Here is a 23,915-nt window from a genome sequence, read left to right on the forward strand (position 1 = left end):
TTGTAGACTACAATGTTTTTTTTTCATAGAAAGAAAGTCACCGGCCACTGTGGCCGGTAGAATGACGGAGTTACCAGCCACAGCCGAATTCTACCAGCATTTGGCCGGTGGCCGGTGTTAACGTCAAGCCCTGCGTACTATGCTAATAAAATACTACTATGCACTCAAGACTAGCACTCAAGTTCAACACTGTTTGACAAACAATGTCACTTACCCTTAGCTGCCAGAGTTGTACCCTTCCTGCTGACTTGTTGTACAGAACTTGTAAGTCACTTTGGATAAAAGTGTCAGCTAAATTACTAAATGTAAATGTAGAGATTGGTTTTACATCTTCAAATCTTGCTGACATGGCTCTGTAGCCTATGCATGCAGTGATTTACTTTAATTCAATATGTATTGTTATAGTAATATAATTTTAATTCGATTTAAATTTACATTTAATTTGGACTCTTTTCCAAGAGTCCAGTTACAGCTATGTTTTTTGTCCCTCAACCATTTTACATTATATCGCTTATTTGTCCAGGTTTAAGCTGAAGGAGTGTGTTGCTACAGGCAAGCTAAATGCCATTCTGCAGTAGACATGGAAGTAGATATGGACTACTTAGAGAAGATAATTACTGTATGGTAATTTTCCTTACCCCTGTATGCTGTCTTGAACATTTTTTTTCTCTTTGAAGGGAGAGTTCAGGCTTACCATAGCTCCAAACGTCACTCTGGTGCGTGAACTTCCTGTAGTGGATACACTCCAAGGCCATCCATTTGATGGGCATCTGACAGGTAGAGATACATTTTATGAGTAGGGAACTCTCAGAGAAACACAGGGTTTCAGTTTAACATAAACATTTTAAATCCACTACAGTCTACAGTCCAAGCTGTTCCCAAGCAATTCCATTGAAACAGTATATGGGCCCTTCAGATTGCAGCATTCATATAATTCATCCTTAGCCTATATCACTTTAGGAGTTTTAACTTCACTTTTATGTTCATAATCCAATTACTGTTGTTGTTGTTGTTAGCCTATAGTCTACTGTTGTTTCCTCTGCTAGCATATATGCTACTGTTGTTTCCTCTGTTAGATTATACTGTTGTTTCCTCTGTTAGCCTATACTGTTGTTTCCTCTGTTAGTCTATACTGTTGTTTCCTCTGTTAGCCTATAGCCTACTGTTGTTTCCTCTGTTAGTCTATACTGTTGTTTCCTCTGTTAGCCTATACTGTTGTTTCCTCTGTTAGCCTATACTGTTGTTTCCTCTGTTAGTCTATACTGTTGTTTCCTCTGTTAGTCTATACTGTTGTTTCCTCTGTTAGCCTATAGCCTACTGTTGTTTCCTCTGTTAGTCTATAGTATAGACTAACAGAGGAAACAACAGTAGGCTATAGGCTAACAGAGGAAACAACATTATAGACTATATACTGTTGTTTCCTCTGTTAGCCTATAGCCTACTGTTGTTTCCTCTTTTAGTCTATACTGTTGTTTCCTCTGTTAGCCTATACTGTTGTTTCCTCTGTTAGTCTATACTGTTGTTTCCTCTGTTAGTCTATACTGTTGTTTCCTCTGTTAGTCTATACTGTTGTTTCCTCTGTTAGTCTATACTGTTGTTTCCTCTGTTAGCCTATACTGTTGTTTCCTCTGTTAGCCTATACTGTTGTTTCCTCTGTTAGCCTATACTGTTGTTTCCTCTGTTAGCCTATAGCCTACTGTTGTTTCCTCTGTTAGCCTATACTGTTGTTTCCTCTCTTAGCCTATACTGTTGTTTCCTCTGTTAGTCTATACTGTTGTTTCCTCTGTTAGTCTATACTGTTGTTTCCTCTGTTAGCCTATACTGTTGTTTCCTCTGTTAGTCTATACTGTTGTTTCCTCTGTTAGCCTATAGCCTACTGTTGTTTCCTCTTTTAGTCTATACTGTTGTTTCCTCTGTTAGCCTATACTGTTGTTTCCTCTGTTAGTCTATACTGTTGTTCCCTATGTTAGTCTATACTGTTGTTTCCTCTGTTAGTCTATACTGTTGTTTTCTCTGTTAGTCTATACTGTTGTTTCCTCTGTTAGTCTATACTGTTGTTTCCTCTGTTAGCCTATACTGTTGTTTCCTCTGTTAGCCTATAGCCCACTGTTGTTTCCTCTGTTAGTCTATACTGTTGTTTCCACTGTTAGTCTATACTGTTGTTTCCTCTGTTAGTCTATACTGTTGTTTCCTCTGTTAGTCTATACTGTTGTTTCCTCTGTTAGTCTATACTGTTGTTTCCTCTGTTAGTCTATACTGTTGTTTCCTCTGTTAGCCTATACTGTTGTTTCCTCTGTTAGCCTATAGCCTACTGTTGTTTCCTCTGTTAGTCTATACTGTTGTTTCCTCTGTTAGCCTATACTGTTGTTTCCTCTGTTAGCCCTTGTTTCCTCTCTTAGCCTATACTGTTGTTTCCTCTGTTAGTCTATACTGTTGTTTCCTCTGTTAGTTTATACTGTTGTTTCCTCTCTTAGCCTATACTGTTGTTTCCTCTCTTAGCCTATACTGTTTTTTCCTCTGTTAGACTGTTGTTTCCTCTGTTAGCCTATACTGTTGTTTCCTCTGTTAGCCTATATTGATGTTTCCTCTGTTAGCCTATAGCCCCTCCCACAAAATAAAATCCATCTGGAGCCGCAAAACCTATTAACCTTAAAATGAAGATAACACAGTATAACGTTTTATATATAGTTATCCCCAAGCATACCCCACATTTTGCATACAACGCCTGACGATTGCACACCCAAAGTAATTTGCGATTTATTTTACTTTATACTTATAGCACACAGTTTGTTGCATTAATGATATTATAAAACAACAAAAATAAAATGTTTGACATTGTATTGCTGTTTTTACCTGTTATAACAAAGTAAAACATCAAACTCTTATGAAGAGGAGAAAAAAGACTGGCATGTGTAGACCTACTTTTAAATAAAACAGAAGAGGAGACAAAACACTGGTGTCTGTGGACCGACTTTGAAATAAAACCCTGAACTATGCGGGTATATTTGAGTCATTCCCATATTTGTGGAACATTTATCAAATAAAAAGTAGTCCACTTTGAAAAAAGACTACCATGTGTAGACCTACTTTGAAATAAAACACAGAAGAGGAGAAAAAACACTGGCATCTGTAGACCTACTTTGAAATAAAACCCTGAACTAAGCAGGTATATTTGAGTCCTTCCCTTATTTGTGGAAAATGTATCAAATAAAAAGAAATTTTGTTGTTCACAAATTTCTCACCACATATCAGACATACAGGTAAGCCTGCATCGTTAGTCGTGAAAGCAACTGAATCTGTCCACGCTGAATTAAACCCTCTATTTTCCTCGGACTTTCCTTTTTTGGGATTTATCCATGGTTAGCTTACTGGGGGTCGGAAACTCAAGATTAGCCACCTGCAGACGGCAGGGAGAGGCGCGGGGCATGACATACTGTATATTTTAGTTGATGAAATATTTTAGTTGACGAAATATTTTTTATTTCAGTGTCACAGTATCACATTGATCTCCAAAATAAGAGATACAAAAATTAAAATTAAAATTAAAGGGGAACTATTTTACTATTTCTTTCACTATTTGGGCACTTTTACACAATTCCTGTGAGTCTATGGAACACCTCTGTACGTTTTTTCCCCAAAAATTCATTGTTTTGTATTTCTAATCAAGTACTCAAAAACAGCATTTTTCTACCTCACGATCTTAAGCCGTTTGGAGGGGGGGCTCCAACCACTGTGTGGCCTGGTGCCAACTGCCACATCAACTGCCACATTATTATGCAGCTGAGAAATCTCTGACATCACAGATATGCACATTTTCAGATGACTCAGTTCAGTGAGGGTGAATATTGTGAGAGGAGAATTGGAAGAATGCGCCAATATGAGAATTAGAGACATAGATCCTATTAATATAAGTCCACATAGCTAGGAAACAATGCTAAACACTGAAAAAGGCCATTTATAAGATAGTTCCCCTTTAAACTATATATATATTTTTTGTAACGGGAGCCAGAGCAGAGTGGCTAAAGAGCCGCATGGCCTATATAGCCTACTTATGTTTTCCTCTGTTAGCCTATAGGCTACTGGTGTTTCCTCTGTTAGCCTCTACTGGTGTTTCCTCTGTTAGCCTCTGTAATGTCCATGGTTCACAGAGTTGACTTTATGTTCATAATGTTCAGTGAGCTTGGTAATGTTTAGTTCTGACCTATAGAGGGCTGTTACATCCCAATGTATATATTCCCCAGTGTGTGTCTCCATGTGTGTGTGTTCTCCATTTTGTTTCCTCCCTCCAGCCATTGTTCCCTTCCCCATTGGTCCCTGCCAGGCCAATCCTTCCATTATTGCAACACAGCAGTGATTGGTGGTTGGCTTTCCAGACTCTAACACTCAATCCACACCCCCCAATCATGGATCACCCCACACCTGTTAAAACATGGCTTTCTCCCTTCAGTATTTCTCTCTCTCTGGCATGAGGCTAGGCCTAGTGTTATTTTGTGGCATTGTACTTTGATAATATCCCTTTTTGTTTATAGGCCTTTGTAATAGTGAAAGTGCCTTTGTGATTGTATGGCCGCAGAGAGAGCATTGAAACAACTTGGCGCTGCTGTGATGGCTGCCTTTCTGATCGCTCCGACGAGACTGTGCTCTATTTTGTAAATTTTTATAGTATTAGGAGTTTTATTTGCACCAACTGTTGGTGCATTATATGTGTATGACCGTCAGTCAATCATTGACATTGGATTACGGGAAACTTACCAACTGGATTACTCGCTGGATCAACTTTCCGAACCACATCAATGGCCGGAAGAAATCCTCCGGAGACTAGGACCGGATCCTTTGTTCCTAGACCCCAGGAAAAGACGTCGAGGAAAAAGGTCTGGGATCCGAAACAGGCTGAGATCCAGACGACACCGTACACCACTTCCCAGTATATTGCTAGCCAATGTACAATCAATAGACAATAAACTGGATGACATCCGAGCAAGGATTCAATATCAAAGAGACGTTAGGGACTGCAATGTCCTTTGCTTCACCGAAACTTGGCTAACACCGGAGGTTCCAGATCACGCGATTCAACCAACGGATCATTTCTTTATCCATAGGAAGGATCGGACACAATCAGAGTCCGGTAAACAACGTGGTGGAGGTATTGCCTTCATGTTTAACAAAAATTGGAGTGATCCAACGAATGTGAAGGAATTATCCAACTACTGCTCCCCAGAACTGGAATATATAACCATCAAGTGTCGTCCTTTCTTCCTCCCGAGGGAGTTAACGGCGATCGTCCTGGTCGGAGTGTATATTCCACCGCAAGCCAACAACAACGCCGCGCTCTCCAGACTCCACGACGAGGTAAATAATATACAAGCGACGAACGTTAACGCCGCCATTTTAGTACTGGGAGATTTCAATAGCGCCAATCTGAGAAAGGTATTGCCTGATTTCTACCAGCATGTGACTTGCAACACCAGAGGCGGTAACATCCTAGATCACTGTTACACGCAATTTAAAGGTGGCTACAAGGCTCATTCTGATAGTGGCTTTGGCAAGTCAGATCACGCATCCATTTTCCTTACACCAAAGTACAGACAAAGAATTAAAAGTACTCCCGTAGTCTCGCGAGAGGTGCAGAAATGGGATGTGACGTCAGAGGACACGATCCGGTCAGTGTTCCACAACACAGACTGGATTGTATTCCGCGACACAGATAACATTAATGCCTACACGGAGACAGTGCTGGACTATGTCTGTACTAGGGTGAAAGAAACAATCCCCACTACCAAAATGAAAGTTTACCCAAATCAAAAACCCTGGGTAGACAAATCCGTCCGTGAAGCTCTGAGAGAGCGCACCAAAGCATACAATGACGGCCTAGTGGCAGGCAACATGAATGACCACAAGGTGGCGCAACACAACGTAAGGAGGACAGTGTCAGAGGCCAAACGGCGCTACAGGGATAAAATTGAACTCCAGTTTGAACAAGCTGACTCTAGAGCTATGTGGCAGGGGCTCAAAACGATGACAGACTACAAAGGCGCCTCCCTCAAACTGAACAATGACATCTCCTTAGCAAACGACCTCAATACCTTCTATGCGAGGTTTGATGCTGGTAATAACAACACCAGCTCACAAGCCTCGGCAATGGGGGGGGGGGGGGTCGGCTGCTGATGGAGGCGCAGTGTTCAGGGTAACAGAGCATGAGGTGAGGCGGACCTTTAAAAAAGTGAATATCAGGAAGGCAGCAGGTCCGGACGGCATCCCCGGCCGCGTCCTAAAAGTCTGTGCCGACCAACTGGCCCCAGTATTCACTGACATATTTAACCTGTCCTTAGAACAGGCTGTCATCCCCACCTGCCTGAAGAAGTCCACTATTATCCCTGTACCCAAAAAATCCAAGCCTGCTTGCCTCAACGACTACCGCCCTGTAGCTCTCACCTCCATAGCCATGAAGTGCTTTGAGAAGCTAGTAAAGGGCTACATCTGCTCCTCCCTCCCCATCAACATGGACCCCCTGCAATTTGCATACCGCCCCAACAGGTCCACGGAGGACGCCATATCCCATGTGCTGCACACAGCAGCATCACACCTGGACAAGAGGCAGGGGAACTATGTGAGAATGCTATTCATCGACTACAGCTCGGCATTCAATACCATAGTCCCCTCCATACTCATAGCCAAGCTCAGGGACCTGGGCTTGGGCTATGACCTCTGCCAGTGGGTCTTGGACTTCCTGACTGGCAGACCCCAGGTGGTGAGAGCAGGCAACTGCACCTCCTCATCCATCACCCTCAACATAGGGGCCCCCCAGGGCTGTGTTCTGAGTCCCCTCCTCTACTCCCTGTACACACACGACTGTGTGGCTCAGCGGAGTAGCAATACAATCGTCAAATTTGCTGACGACACAGTGGTGGTGGGCCTGATCTCTGCCAACGACGAGAGGGCCTACCTGGAAGAGGTCAAGGTCCTGGCGGGATGGTGCCAGGAAAACAGCCTCTCCCTGAACGTCAGCAAAACAAAAGAGATGATTGTGGACTTCAGGAGGTCGGGGGTCAAGGACTACAGCCCCCTCAGCATCGACGGGGCACCGGTTGAGAGAGTCAACAGCTTCAAGTACCTCGGAGCCCACATATCCGAGGACTTGAAATGGACCATACACATTAACAGTGTGGTGAAGAAGGCACGACAACGCCTCTACTTCCTCAGGCGCCTAAGGAAGTTCCAAGTCAGCCAGAAGATCCTTAAGAACTTCTACTCATGTACAATAGAGAGCATCTTGACCGGCAACATCACCTCCTGGTTTGGGAATAGCACTGCAAAAGACCAAAGCAGACTACAAAGAGTGACACGTTCAGCCGAACGCACAATTGGAGGGGGGCTCCCCACTCTCCAGAACATTTACAACAAGCGTTGCAAGGGGAAGGCTAAGAGAATTATTAAGGACTCGAGCCACCCGAACAACTGCCTCTTTGAACTGCTGCCGTCAGGCAAGCGACACAGGAGTCTCAAGGCGAGCACAGAAAGACTCAGAAGTAGCTTCTATCCCCAGGCCATCAGGCTGCTAAACGAACAATGAATGAACACTACACAACAACAACCACCAAACACACATAGCACACACATCCACACGCACACACTCACTTTAAACAAACACACTGTAGCACCCACTACACACACTTTATAGCACACACCCACTTTAAACAAACACACTGTAGCACCCACTCCCCACACTTTATATTTATGGATGAAGGATTGCACTACAACTCGTACACCTTACTGTAAATTGTACCTAAAATTGTACCTCATCCCACTTCTGCTTTGCACTAGATAGTACTGTACATTAGTACACTGCATAGTATTGTGTATTGTATATTATATGGTAACTCAGAACATTGTACATATGTCTATACCGAACAACTGTGACCTCATTCTTCTTCTAAATTCATGCTATATTATGTTATTATGTTATTTGATACTATCTTGTCTAGCACAGTCTCTGGAGCGTAACAGTAAGAAGCATTTTGTATGAAAGTATTCTGTACTTCTGTATGACAACCATTAAAGAACTTGAACTTGAACTTGAACCTATAGATTGTTTTGTTATGTTTCCATTTTGTTGTATGTATCATTAATGTGTTTTTCTCCTCCTTTCTCAGGAAGCACAGATGGGGTGAGCTGCCATTTCCTTTGGATATTGTTTTCTCCTGTTTTGGTTAGGTAAGAGTAGTTTAGGTAATGTAATTTCTTTTACCATAGATTAGATTGGGTTTATTTGGAGTATAGTGGTGTTTGTTTGTTGTTTTGGCCTGGGCTCACCCCTGAGCTACATGTGCTTCCTTTGCATTTACCAATAAATATCATTGTTGTTTACAAACGTGGTCCATCTTTTCTGTCAACCAACTGTTATGTTACAGCCCTTTACCCTTAGACACACAGGGGTCGTAACATAAATGGGGGCTCGTCCGGGATTTTGTAACCCGTGTTCAATTGTTGGTTGATGGATTTGGTGAACTGTGTTTGTTTACACTTGTATAGTAATTAATTGATTTGTGTGTAAAAATGGCATTTGTGTAAAAAAAAAAATGGCAGTTAGTACTTTTGATCTGGGGAAATTCTTGAGCAGTCCTACTTGGGAAGCGCTAGATAGCTGCCGCAAGGCAGACTTAGTGGAGATTGCCACACATTTTCAACTCTCGGTTCAACAAAAGCATCTTAAGCAGGATATCAGGTGTCTTGTGGTAGATAAGCTGTTGGAGCAGGGGACGCTTGTTTTACCTGCGGTCTCTGATGAACATGCAAGTCCTCCTGGTGAACCTACGGAAGCACAGCCTTCTGAGGAGCAAGCCCATGGTGCTGAAAAGGCAGGTGTGAACGTCACATTGCCACATTTTCACTTGACCTCTCCTGTGTCAACTGGGTCTCGAGAAGGGGCCCAGGTCAGGGTTAGAATAGCACGTCTCCAGATGGAGGCTCAGGAGAAGGCACAAGCACGTGAGGCGGAGTATCGGCTTCGTAGAATGGAGCTTGAGGCAGAAAATGAAAGGGCTGTTAACATTCGTAGGTTGGAGCTTGAGCATGAAGTGGAAAAAGAGCTCAGACTGCGGAGGTTGGAGCTGGAAGTCCTAAGGAGTGGATCCAACTCTGCTACACCGACTCCTCCACAAGGCCCGGGTATGTCCTCCTCCACAGCTTATTCATCACACACTTTTGATATAAGTAAACACATTGCTTTGGTGCCTCCGTTCCGAGAGACAGAAGTTGATACTTATTTTAATGTGTTTGAGCGTATTGCTGCTTCATTGCGCTGGCCAAGAGAGGTCTGGCCTTTGTTGCTTCAATGCAAATTGACTGGTAAAGCCCAAGAGGTTTGTTCAACACTTTCCCTAGAAGATAGTCTATTGTATGATACTGTGAAGGCTGCCATCCTTTGTGCATATGAGCTTGTGCCCGAAGCTTATAGGCAGAGGTTTCGCAGTCACAAGAGAGCTGTCAACCAGACCTTTGTAGAGTTTGCTAGAGAGAAGGGAACTCTCTTTGATAAATGGTGTGCAGCAAGCAAGGCCTCAGATCTTAACTCTCTCAGAGAACTCATTCTATTAGAAGAGTTTAAGAATCGTTTGCCAGAGCGTATTGTAATTTACCTGAGTGAGCAGAAAGTGTCCACTCTGCAGCAAGCTGCTGTATTAGCTGATGAGTTTGCGCTAACCCATAAAACTGTGTTTGTAGATAGGCGTGACTCGTTTCCCCCCCATGATTTCTCTCAGAGACCTTCTGTCCCCAACCATTCAGAATTCACACACCCCCGACCAAGAATGTCACCTCCACGCTCAAAAGAGGAGCGGACATGTTACTACTGTCATAAATCTGGTCATGTTATTTCTGACTGTTTAACATTGAAACGTAAGCAGCAACCGTCCTCTCAGAACTTTAGACAACCCAAAGGGGTTGGTCTGATTAAAATGGCACCTGATTCCGATCAACCGATGCACAATGATCAGGATGTTCTCGATCCTTGTTTCAGGCCATTTACTTCCAAGGGTTTAGTTTCCTTGACAGGGGATCCAAAAGATCAGTGTACAGTTCAGATCTTACGAGATACTGGAGCCTCACAATCCTTTATCCTATCTGATGTACTACCTCTGTCTGAGAAATCTTCCTGTGGTTCTAGTGTCCTAGTTCAAGGTATTGAGATGGGTTTCGTGCCAGCCCCGTTACACTGTATTCATGTACAATCTGATTTGGTCACTGGTTTCTTTAAAATAGGGGTGAGACCTTCCTTGCCAGTTAAAGGCATTTCCTTTATCATGGGAAATGATTTAGCTGGAGGACAGGTGAACGCTGTGCTGGAAGTGTTGGATCACCCAGACACAGATTCTCTGCCTGATGACTTGTCACAGAACTTCCCTGAAGTTTTTTCTGCAAGTGTTGTCACTCGTGCTCAATTGAAAAAGAGAGGTGATGAAATTAATTTGTCTGACTCTGTTTTTGCTTCAGCCTTTGTCAGGGAGGAGTTGCTGGCTCCAACTTCTGATACCGCTGACAAACCACCGACTCATAGTAAGGTACCCCCACAGACAACTGTAACTAGTTCCGACGCATTGAAGTTACCCGTTACTCGTGAAATGCTAATTACTGCCCAGAAGGCTGACCCTTCTCTTGCAAAATGTTTCTCTTCTCTTGAAACGGAACAGAGGAGAGAGTTGCATTCTTATTTTGTGGATGAAGGAGTTTTGATGCGTACATGGAGGTCCCATGGTACTAGACTGGCAGAGCATGCACAATCGGAGATAGGGCTACCAGATCAGGTACCAGACTGGAGCACTGTTTATCAGATTGTTGTCCCTGCAGTTTATCGTCAGCATGTACTGTTCTTGGCCCATGACCACCCTTGGTCTGGACACTTGGGAGTCACTAAAACGTACAACAGAATACTTCAACATTTCTTTTGGCCCGGTTTGAAGTCCGATGTAGCACAGTACTGTCGTACCTGTAGTACTTGTCAGATCACCGGAAAGCCAAACCAGGTAATTCCACCTGCTCCCCTCTGTCCTATACCAGCGGTCGGTGAACCATTTGAACATGTCATAGTTGACTGTGTTGGTCCGTTGCCAAGGACCAAAGCCGGCAATCAGTTTTTGTTGACAATAATGTGTACCGCCACCCGTTTCCCTGAGGCTATCCCTCTTCGCAGAATTACAGCGCCTGTAATAATTAAGGCTTTGACGAAGTTCTTCTCCACGTTTGGACTGCCTAAGGTAGTACAAACGGACCAAGGCACCAACTTCCTGTCTAGGTTATTTGAGCAAGTGTTACAGTCCCTGGGTATCCGACATATAGTGTCCAGTGCCTACCACCCTGAAACTCAGGGGGCTCTAGAACGTTGGCATCAGACCTTAAAGTCCATGCTGCGTAAATATTGCTTAGACACAGAGAAAGATTGGGATGAGGGTGTCCCCCTTGTTCTATTTGCTGCGCGAGAGACCATACAGGAGTCTCTTGGTTTCAGTCCTGCTGAGCTCGTTTTTGGGCACACTGTTAGAGGGCCTCTGAAAGTTCTTAAAGAACGGTTCATGTCAAAGGGTGCCAGCACACCCACTAATGTTCTAGATTTTGTTAGCCAGTTTCGAGAGCGACTGCATCAGGCGTGCTCTCTCGCAAAAGAAGCGCTCTCTTCTTCCCAGAGAACTATGAAACGGCACTATGACGAGAAAGCTGTTTCTCGATCTTTCCAGCCAGGTGATAAGGTTCTAGTCCTGTTACCTATCCTTGGTTCTGCTCTTTCCGCTCGTTTTTCCGGACCGTATGCAATAGACAAAAAGATAAGTGATACAGACTATGTGGTTCGCACCCCTGATCGTAAACGTCACTCTCGTGTTTGCCACATCAATATGCTTAAACCATATTTTTCCAGAGATAGTGTGCAGGTGAAGACCTCAGACCAGACAGCCGGATTGGCCGTCTCTGCTGTTGCCTCAACTCCAATAGTTCCGGACTCTCCTGACGTTAGTGGTGAGGATGTAGATGGCTTGGAGTTGCGCAATGCAGCCCATCAGGGTGCTAGATTGTCCAACACTGAGATGTTATTGAACCTGCCCACTCACTTAGCACACTTACCTGAGGAGCAGCGAGAGGACATCACAGATTTGATTCAGGCCTACCTGGCTCTGTTTGGTGATGTTCCCTCCTGTACTTCTGTATTGGCCCATGATATTAAAGTTAACAATGCTGTGCCTATCAAGCAACATGCATACCGTGTTAACATCACCAAGAGGGCCATGATGCAACAGGAGGTTGACTATTTGTTAAAACATGGTTTAGCCAAGCCAAGTTGCAGTCCCTGGAGTTCACCTTGCTTGTTAGCTCCCAAATCGGATGGAACTCCTAGATTTTGTACTGATTTCCGAAAGGTAAATGCTGTCACCGTGCCTGATTCCTTCCCACTGCCCCGCATGGAAGATTGTATTGACAACCTTGGATCTGCCACCTATGTTAGCAAACTAGATTTGTTAAAGGGTTACTGGCAGGTCCCTTTGACCCCCCGTGCCTCGGAAATCTCTGCGTTTGTTACTCCTGACAATTTTTTGCAATATACTGTAATGCCTTTTGGAATGCGTAATGCCCCGGCCACTTTCCAGCGACTGGTGACCCTAGTCCTGGCTGGTGTTCCAAATTGTAATGCCTATCTCGATGACCTGGTTGTCTATTCGACCAACTGGCGTGACCACATGACAACCTTGCAAACTGTCTTTGACCGCTTGGCTGGAGCCTCCCTGACCCTTAACCTTGCCAAGTGTGAGTTCGGCAAGGCTACGGTTACCTATCTTGGTAAGCAGGTAGGACAAGGCCAAGTGCGTCCGGTGGATGCAAAAATATCTGCAATCACAACTTTTCCAGTGCCTACTACTAGGCGGGAATTGCGTAGATTCCTTGGGATGGCTGGGTATTACCGTGGTTTTTGCCGGAACTTTTCTTCTGTCGTCACTTCTCTCACTAGCCTGTGTAGCCCGTCCAAACCATTCATTTGGACAGCTGATTGTCAAAATGCATTTGATAGTGTTAAAGCTCTCTTATGCAGTTCCCCTGTTCTCTCTGCTCCAGATTTCTCCCTGCCGTTCCAGCTGGAGGTGGATGCCAGCGGGGTGGGAGCTGGAGGGGTGTTATTACAGGAAGATCACGATGGTGTCAGTCACCCGGTTTGTTATTTCTCCCGGAAATTTAACAAACATCAACTAAACTATTCCACTATTGAAAAGGAGACTTTGGCTATGTTGTATGCGTTGCAACATTTTGAGGTGTATGTCGGTTCGAGCGTATTACCAGTGGTAGTATACACCGACCACAACCCATTGGTTTTTCTGTCGCGGATGTACAACCACAATCAGCGCCTCATGCGTTGGGCGCTCATAGTGCAAAATTATAACCTCAGCATAAAGCATAAGAAGGGGTCTGATAATGTGTTGGCGGATGCTCTGTCTCGTAGTTGAAATCTCTGTTGCTGTCGACTCGTTCTACTGTGTGTTGCTGTCGACTTGTTCTATTTTGCTGTCGACTCGTTCTACTGTATATTGCTGTCGACTTGATCTATTTTTTCTGTCTACTCGGTCTATGTTGCTGTGGACTCGTTTTATGTTGCTGCTAGTTTTTTCATAGCTCTTTGTTTTGGAGTGCATGTTATCTCGGGGATGTTATCTCGTTGTTAAAAAAAAAAAAAAAAACATGTTTAGTTGGTAGTTTATGTAGGCATGTTTTTTGTCTTATGTATGGGGGTGTTACATCCCAATGTATATATTCCCCAGTGTGTGTCTCCATGTGTGTGTGTTCTCCATTTTGTTTCCTCCCTCCAGCCATTGTTCCCTTCCCCATTGGTCCCTGCCAGGCCAATCCTTCCATTATTGCAACACAGCAGTGATTGGTGGTTGGCTTTCCAGACTCTAACACTCAATCCACACCCCCCAATCATGGATCACCCCACACCTGTTAAAACATGGCTTTCTCCCTTCAGTCTTTCTCTCTCTCTGGCATGAGGCTAGGCCTAGTGTTATTTTGTGGCATTGTACTTTGATAATATCCCTTTTTGTTTATAGGCCTTTGTAATAGTGAAAGTGCCTTTGTGATTGTATGGCCGCAGAGAGAGCATTGTTACCTATAGATTGTTTTGTTATGTTTCCATTTTGTTGTATGTATCATTAATGTGTTTTTCTCCTCCTTTCTCAGGAAGCACAGATGGGGTGAGCTGCCATTTCCTTTGGATATTGTTTTCTCCTGTTTTGGTTAGGTAAGAGTAGTTTAGGTAATGTAATTTCTTTTACCATAGATTAGATTGGGTTTATTTGGAGTATAGTGGTGTTTGTTTGTTGTTTTGGCCTGGGCTCACCCCTGAGCTACATGTGCTTCCTTTGCATTTACCAATAAATATCATTGTTGTTTACAAACGTGGTCCATCTTTTCTGTCAACCAACTGTTATGTTACAGCCCTTTACCCTTAGACACACAGGGGTCGTAACAAGGGCGCTCTAGGTTTTAGTCCTCAAGAGCAAGACACTCTGGTGATCTTGTCATTGCAATACAGAGAAGCAGCGGGAGTATTGGCATTGTGGTAGTTCTAGCCATAACAGCAGGAATGTGTCTGTAAACTTGGAAATGTTCAGTAAAGAGTCAAACTGGAATCAATGTGTCGGAGTCTTCATTCTAAAACTTTACAGCCTCTACTGGTGTTTCCTCTGTTAGCCTCTACTGGTGTTTCCTCTGTTAGCCTTTACTGGTGTTTCCTCTGTTAGCCGATAGGTGATTGCTGTTTCCTCTGTTAGCCTCTACTGGTGTTTCCTCTGTTAGCCTCTACTGGTGTTTCCTCTCTCTGTTAGCCTTTACTGGTGTTTCCTCTGTTAGCCGATAGGTGATTGCTGTTTCCTCTGTTAGCCTCTACTGGTGTTTCCTCTGTTAGCCTCTACTGGTGTTTCCTCTGTTAGCCGATAGGTGATTGCTGTTTCCTCTGTTAGCCTCTACTGGTGTTTCCTCTGTTAGCCGATAGGTGATTGCTGTTTCCTCTGTTAGCCGATAGGTGATTGCTGTTTCCTCTGTTAGCCTATCTTTGGTCCGAGTCATGAACCCCTCACTGATTTGCACACACAGTGGTACATTTCCCTCAGTGGACTCTGAGATAATCTGTGACACACCCACACGCACGCACGCACCCACCCACCCACCACACACACACACACACACACACACACACACACACACACACACACACACACACACACACACACACACACACACACACACACAGTCACACACAGTCACACACACACACACACACACACACACACACACACACACACACACACACACACACACACACACACACACACACACACACACACACACACACACACACACACACACACACACACACACACACACACACACACACACACACACACACACACACACACACACACAGGACTCCAGCAGTATTGAATGTGAAAGGCGGGATGGAATGGCGGGGGAGGTCTGGGACACAGCTTAACACAATGATTGGATTTCCTGGCCAATCCTATTGATTATGGCCGTGGTGGTGGTGGTGTGGTGTCCTGCCTGCTCAGTGGAGAGAGAGCTACAGAGCTCCGCCACTGGCACTTAACCCTGACAAACTCACTGCAGGCAGATAGAGGGAGACAGCAATGGGAGGAGGAGAGGAGGGGAGAACCGAAGGAACTTGCCTAAAGAGAGTACTGTAGCCTGTATGAAATAAAAAAAATTACATATATATATATATATTCAGGGGATGTGGGGTACGGGTGGGGAGTGGGGATTAGAATAGGAAAAAGCTCCATTTACAGAGAGCCCTCAGGAACACATTTATTTACTACTTGATTAGGCTGTGCTCTTGCCAATCCCAATAGTAAATAAACTGGTCCAGTAGAGCAGAATGTTATCTCGCTGACTCACTAAAACTGTCTGTGGAGGACTACTGGCCCCTCTCCTGTGTTTTGTATTGTGTTTGCACAATGAGGGGTCGTCTCAACACTGATAACTTGTGAAATGTGTACATAGTGTAGTTTGTACAGTTCAGCTGTGTCAAGAACCCTCCCTATTGTAAGCCATTCAGAATTGCAGCCAACAATCGGCAGTAGTTAATAACATGTGTGTGAATTGGAAATTGAATTTCTCTGTATAAGGACTGAAACGGAGAGGTACGGTATAGCAGACCTGGGCATTGTACGGCCCGCGGGATGATTCTGACCGGCCCGCGAAAGATTACATGATAATTTTTTTTTTTTTTTTTTTTTTTTTACTTTTTTCTTTTCATGTCAACGTTCACACGCACAATATACGCTTAGCTAGGATTTGACTTGATTCAACAACAAAGCAGTCGGGGCAAGCCGAAAACGGTCGAAAGTGTGGTTATTTTAAGTTTGGATATTTTTTTTCACAACTGAGGTTGGTAGATGACATTTTTAGAGACTAAAGTACAGAAAAAAGGTACCGTTGGGTACCGGTATCGATTCACAGGTACCAGTACCTTATCGGTTCAAATGTGAACGGTACCCATCCCTACTGAACACACAACTGCAGGGCAAGGGCATTTTTGCTCATGAAATGCATAGCCATGTGAAAGGCTTCATGACAAAGTTGCAATTAATTTCAAGGCAACTAGGCAGCAACAATCTCAAACACATGAAAACCCTGAAAGAAGTCAAACCATCAGCTGATCACCGGCAAAGGTACTCATCCATGTTGGGAGCACTGCATGATGAATTTTCAAGGCGTTTTCAAGATTTCAAAAATGTTGAGGATGAAATGCAGCTGGTTTCCTTTACCTGCAGTGTTGATAGTTGTTCAGCTTGAACTCATTGACCTGTGTCGTGTAATGTGTTCCTATATACCTCAATGAGCCAGTCAGACAGTAGGTACCGTAGTTATAGCTTTTAATGTAGCCCTGTGTATATCCATACAACAAGTCGTGAGCATACACAATTGCACTCTGAACTCTAGTCAAGTCCCGCCCACTCCTCTCGGCTATTGGCTTACACCACATCTCCCTTTTTGACCTGTTAGAATAACATTAACATTTCCCGTTTTACATGAACATCTTCACATAACATTCACTTAAGAATAAATGTGTTTATGAAACTGGTTAGACAATGCACTTTTTACGTGTACATTAGAACATCAAACAATGCACTCTTTACGTGTACATTCAAAAAAAATCAAACAATGTTCCGCTCACAGATCTAGTCTATGAGGTCTGACTACCTCTCTGCCTGACCTTGTTCTGACCGTGTCAGGGGAGACCCGAGGTGAGTCCATACTAGACAGTACTGGTTGAGGAGAACCAGGCACAACAGGAATGTCCTCCTGTGGTGTATGACTGTGTCGGGCTTCATGTCTCTGTTCGGGCATAGGCACTAGGTGATGACGGTTTCGTCTGATTGTGCCATGTGGCCCGCTGACAAGGTAGGACCGCGGTGTGTGATGTGCGGCTGTCACTGTGCCTGGTGACTTCATATCGGTGACCCACACCGGATCCCCTGGTGACAGCGTTGTGAGATTCTTCACCCTGTGTCTCTGGTTGAAGTGCTTCGAATCCATCCATCTCTTCTCTCTTTCCCTTTGCTGAAGCCTCCTTAGATCGGGAAGTGCCGGCTCCAACACCGCTGGGAAGGTAGGCACCGTTGTGCGCAGACGGCGTCCCATGAGTAGCTGTGCTGGGCTGAAACCATTACTCAAAGGCGTCGCCCTGTATGCGAGCATGGCTAGATATGGATCTGATGATTTCTTCAGCAGATTCTTAATCGTTTTGACAGCTTGTTCCGACTCGCCGTTCGATTGGGGAAATCTCGGACTGCTGGTTGTGTGCACAAAGTCATAATGTGCAGCGAAGGCTTGCATGTCCTGTCCCGAAAATTGGGGCCCGTTATCAGATATCAAAGTCTCTGGAATTCCATGCCGAGCGAACATCGATTTGAAGTGAACTATGACATCTGATGATCTTGTTGGGCCTAGTTTGGCTATCTCCACGTACCTGGAGTAGTAGTCAACCACGAGCAGATAGTTGCTACCGTTCAGGGAGAACAGGTCTGCCCCCAGCTTCTGCCAGGGCCTGTCGGGGAGTGTAGTTGGCATGAGTGGCTCACGCGTGTTCACCCGCTCTTCGAGGCACGCTCTACAGTTTAGAACTAGCTCCTCTATCTGACCGCTCAACCCTGGCCACCACACAGCCTGCCTTGCCCGGTCTCCGCACTTGACCACCCCCTGGTGGCCCTCGTGTATCCTTTCCAAAACACTGTTCCTCATTGTGGAGGGGATCACCAACCTCGTGCCCCTCAGCAGCAGTCCGTCATGCACACTCAGGACGGCGCGCTCCGCCCAGTAGAGCCTCACCGGCCCTTCCAGTCGGCTGCGGTCTGGCCACCCCTGCACGCAGTATTGCATGACCTGTGCGCACACACTGTCGTTGCCCAGCTGTTCCCTGAGATCGTGTAAGTAGCTGCTACTTGCTGGTAGGTTATCCATGATGGAGTCGACATAGATATTGGTGTCCTCCATCAGCTCTTTGTCCCGTCCGGTGCCGCCATCCCCCAGAGGCGCACGCGACAGGGTGTCGGCTGTAGTCAGACTCTTCCCCGCAACGTGAGTGACGAAGTAGGAGTATCTCATGAGACGCATACGGAACCGCTGTATCCGTGGTGGGAGAGCGTCGAGCGCCTGTCCCCCTAGCAGGCTCACCAGTGGCTTATGGTCTGTTTCCAACTCGAAATGCAGACCCAGGATAAAGTCATTGAACCTCTCACACGCCCAGGTCAGGGCCAGAGCCTCCTTTTCTACCTGGGCGTACCGCTGCTCTGTGGGTGTGAGAGACCTGGAGGCATACGCTACAGGTGCCCAGACGTCATTGTTTCTCTGTAGCATGACCGCTCCCAATCAGTATGACGAGGCATCTGCCAAAATCTTCAGGTCACGATTGGGATCATACAGCTGGAGAACAGGTGTAGATGAGAGCTCTTGTTTGAGGTTGTCGAATGCCTTTTGCTGTTCGTGTCCCCAGACCCACAGGTTCTTCTTAGACAGCAAGTCTCTCAGCGGCTTGTCCTTCTCCGCCAGATTAGGAATGAACTTCCCGAGCTGGTTGACCATGCCCAGGAAGCTCCTGAGCTTAGTCATGTCAGTTGGCTGGTCCATGTGTTGAACCGCTCTTGTTTTGTCCGGGTCTGACCTCACCCCCTCTGCGGAGACAACGTGTCCAAGGAACTTCACCTCTCGCACGCCAAACTCACATTTGTCCATGTTGAGAGTGATTCCAGCCTTTTGCGCCCTCTCCAGGACAACATGCACCCTTGCATCGTGCTCCACTTGAGATGAGCCCCATATGAGGACGTCGTCCATATGGCAGGCGACCCCTTCGAGACCCTCTGTGACCTCTGTCACCATCCGATTCTGGAAATGTTCTGGGGCAGAAGAAATTCCAAATGGTAGTCGATTGAAGTAGTAACGGCCGAATGGGGTGATAAATGTAGTGTAGAGTGCAGACTCCTTCGCCAGAGGAATCTGCCAGAACCCCATATTAGCATCCAGTTTAGTGAAGAGTTGTGCTCCTGCTAGCATGCCGAGGGTTTGGTCAACTGAGGGGAGAATAAACTTCTCTCTGCACACGGCCTCATTCAGAGGGGTTAAGTCCACACAGATGCGGACCTCGTCCTTCGCCTTCTTCGGGGCTATGACCATGCCGCAGCACCAGTCTGTAGGTTCCTCGGTCCTGGTGATGACCCCCAGCTGCTCCATCCGTTTAAGCTCCGTCCTGACCTTTCCCATCAATGGGAGCGCCACTCGTCGTGGAACACTGAGTGCGAACGGTTTGGCATCAGGCTTGAGCTTGATTGTGTATTCCTTTTGCAACAGACCCAACCCCTCCCAGAGCTTTGGGTAGCTCTCCTTCACTGTGTCTAAGCTTATGCTATCTACTCTAGCTACTAGATTAAGCTTGACAGAGGCTGGTCTACTCAGCAGGGATGTATGGAGGTTTTTGACTATGTAAACATCCTCAGTTACAGTCCTGTCTCCATAGCACAACACTTCCCTCACAGCTCCCTTCACCTCTAGTGGCACCCGTCCGGGCCCAAACAGTGGCTTACATGGACTGATCAGCTTGTGCTCTGAGCCTGACTGAACTAGCTTATCATACACCTGCTTTGGCATGACTGTAACATCTGCCCCTGTGTCGATCTTAAATCTGACCTTGGAGTCTCTGATGCCGATGTCTACAGTCCATGGGTCATCTCCTGCCTCCACACAACCTAAAAATATGCTACTACTGTCCTCTGTGACAGCGTTCACACCACTGGCTGATTTGCAGACTTTAGCATAATGGCCCAGTTTACCACAGTTGTGACAGACTACATTTTTAGCAGCACACTGTGATATTGGATGAGAAGGTTTACCACATCTGAAACAAGATTTATAATCCTCTCCTTTAGGAGGCCATTGCCTTGGTTTAGCCTGGGCATGAGGCTGTCCTTTGTTTACAGCCCAGGGTTTCCCCTTGCTAGCATGCACTGCATCCACCTCAATCTTGCTACTACTAGTCATCTCACTCCTTAGGTCAGTCTGTTGTCTCTTAATCTCCTCAGACTGCCTCGCCATGTTAATAGCTTTTGTCAGGGTTAAATCTTTGTCTAACTGCATCCTCTCTGATAGCCCTGTGTCTCTGAGACCAACTACCAATCTGTGCCGTAACAGTTCATTGTGCAGCCCCCCGTACTCACAGTTTTCACCTAAAGCATACAGTGCTGTAATGAATGAGTCCACAGTTTCTGATGCTTGCTGCATCCTCTTGTTGAACCTGGCCCTCTCATAGATAACGTTCTTTTTGGGAATAAAGAAGCCATCGAATCCTTCCCTCACTGCGCTGTATTCTTCCCGCTGTTGGGCGGTCAAGCTGAGACCGCGTAGCACGTCATCTGCCTCATCCCCCATGCAGTAAACCAGCGTGTTTACCTGGTTAGCTTTGGGTGAGTTGTTCAGGTTGCTTGCTAGTCTGAAGCGTTCAAACCTCCTGCTCCATTTTTCCCACTCTTGTGGTTTAGAAAAGTCAAAAGGTTCTGGAGGGTTTATAGTGAAAGTTGCGGACGGAAGAACTACCGCATTTTGCGCAGGTAATGGAGCTCCCGCTTGTGCGTCCCCGTCCATTATTCTCCTCCGGCGCCGTCTGCTCCTTGGCGTTAGCTGGTTAGCTTCCCGTTAGCCTCGAACAAACACTATGAAATCCCCCGTCGAACTCGGCTCAAAGTAGGTCCACTTCAGACACCATGTCGTGTAATGTGTTCCTATATACCTCAATGAGCCAGTCAGACAGTAGGTACCGTAGTTATAGCTTTTAATGTAGCCCTGTGTATATCCATACAACAAGTCGTGAGCATACACAATTGCACTCTGAACTCTAGTCAAGTCCCGCCCACTCCTCTCGGCTATTGGCTTACACCACAACCTGCAGTCTGATTCACTACTGAAAGAGCACTTTAAGTCAGCATCACTGCTAGAGTTCTACTCTGCTCTCAAGGAGGAGAACTTTCCAAACATGAGGAGACATGCTCAGAAGATGTTGGTTCTCTTTGGATCCACCTACATATGTGAACAGACATTCTCAGTCATGATGTTTACCAAGTCCAGGTACAGATCCTCTCTCACTGATGAACATCTGGCAGCTGTGCTTCGCATCTCCACCTCAGACATGCAACCTGACTTTGATGGACTTGTTAAAGCTCAACAGAGACTGGATTTCTCACACACTAAAATGTGGAAATATAACAAGTGAAATTGGACACTTGATATTTTTTTTCTTATTTTTGCACAATTCTGAAAACATTAAATGTTTAATATAAGCATGTAAAGTAAAAAAGGCTACAAAACTGGGACACTTTTCTTTACACAGTTCAGTGACATGTCTTGTTTATTTTTGCTATAATATGATGTGATTTCTTTAGAAAGCTAAGAACATCCTTGTTTCAATAGTATATGAAACTCAAAATGCCCTTTGTTATTAATGTTTCACATTTTGTTTATCATTTTGGAAATAAATTCTATTTGAATAAATGATATTTTTGAAAGCTAACCTCACCTTTTAATTGCCAAATAATAACATACACTCTTACCAGGGGTCAAAACAATTCCATTTACTGCTTTTTATATAGAAATAAAATGTATATTATGCATAATTGATTTTGGAATTTTGGCCCGGCCCTCCAACATATTTTCAGTTGCTCATTCGGCCCCCTGGGAAAAATAATTGCCCACCCCTGGTATAGAGGCTGCTAGAATGCATACTCTGAGTGTTTTCCCCCCAGCAAAGACATGTTTAGGGGACCTCAGAGACCAATCTAACTTGTTGAAAAGTTTGTTAATAGACAATGAATTGGGCGTTTCTGGGGCCACAAAATGTTTGTGATCTCTTACACCCTAACAAAGTTTGAATTCTGCTTCGGCTCTGTTAGCAGTGCTAGAATATGGACGTAATTTGGGTGAGAGACCTCAAATTACCATTCCATGGCTCCAGAAAGTCAGTGACCCACGTCAATGGAGCAACACCAGATTCTAGAACCCAGGTGACATCACAAAACGGATTACTAGCCTTGACAAAACTGTCCACGGGGGAAGGGAACTACATGGCTACACAGGGCGACAGTGGCTCAGGAGGTAGAGCAGTCGTCTGGTAATCGGGAAGGTTCCCGGTTCGATTCCCGCTCCACCCAGGCAGCGTGTCGAAGTGTCCTTGAGCAAGACAAGTAACCCCTAATTGCTGTACAAAAATTGTAAAGGGCTTTATAAATGCCCTATTTACATAATGTTATTATTTTAAATTGGTGGCACCCATTTAACATACAAATAAGGGAGCACATTGGTTTGAATAGGGTTTTACTAGTAGTGGCGAGCGCCTACTGATGTGTGCAACATGAGCCTTGTGGCCCCGTGACGTACCTTTCCTCCGTCTGCATTGTACTCCTTCTCGTTGACATCCAGCAGGCGGGCCAGACCAAAGTCTGTGATCTTGATGTGGTTGGGAGACTTGACCAGCACGTTGCGGGCCGCCAGGTCCCGGTGGACCAGCCGGCGTTCCTCCAAGTACATCATCCCCTGTAATCCACACACACACACGCACGCACGCACGCACGCACGCACGCACGCACGCACGCACGCACGCACGCACGCACGCACGCACGCACGCACGCACGCACACACACACACACACACACACACACACACACACACACACACACACACACACACACACACACACACACACACACACACACACACACACACACACACACACACACTGTGTGACTGACTTATATTTTACGCATTTGCACAAAACACACAACCCAATCCCAGAGTCCTCATCAATGTCCTCGTCATCGTCTTCATCACCAGTAAGGATTTCACTTGTTTTAACAGTGAAATTCTTATCCTCGTTGTGTTCGCTGAATGATTGCTGCAGAATGAGCGGCGTGGTCAAGTATCAACATGGAGACAATGTTTCAATTAAAAGCAGTGACTCTCGGGAACGTCTGAGTAGCTCCAAAGTTTCCCACCACACATTTATTGGACAATTAAAAAGAAGGAACTTCAGAGCCCTTCAGATTAATTAAAAGTGATTGTCTGCCATGATAAGGGGGTGAAAAGATTTTCGCAAGATATTTTACCCGGTGCAAAGGCCATGTTTCTGCGTGATAACACTCTGGAATTGGTTTTTCTCAGGGACCAAACAATATGGGTAATTAATTTAACTGCAAGTGCAGCAAAGATTCTTCACACTTCAATTGTCCAGCATAGCCTCCTCGTCTGTTTAACTGGACAACGCATCACCCGTACACGCACACAAGGACACCTGCACGCACGCACGCACGCACGCACGCACGCACGCACGC

General features: G+C 45.4%; 1 protein-coding gene across 1 annotated transcript in view; it reads right to left on the bottom strand.

Annotated features, from left to right (window-relative positions):
- The window catches only part of erbb4b (erb-b2 receptor tyrosine kinase 4b), a gene marked incomplete at both ends in the record, with an annotated part of 1,077,000 nt that overhangs the window by 52,839 nt on the left and 1,000,246 nt on the right, over positions 1-23,915 (bottom strand). Inside the window, 2 exons of the mRNA XM_084311407.1 lie at positions 695-770; positions 22,966-23,121. Coding sequence (XP_084167533.1) covers positions 695-770; positions 22,966-23,121 — 232 coding nt within the window. The remainder of the gene's footprint in view (positions 1-694; positions 771-22,965; positions 23,122-23,915) is intronic.

Source organism: Notolepis coatsorum, assembly GCF_963971535.1.
Source record: "Notolepis coatsorum genome assembly, chromosome: 3".
Taxonomy (NCBI): domain Eukaryota; kingdom Metazoa; phylum Chordata; class Actinopteri; order Aulopiformes; family Paralepididae; genus Notolepis; species Notolepis coatsorum.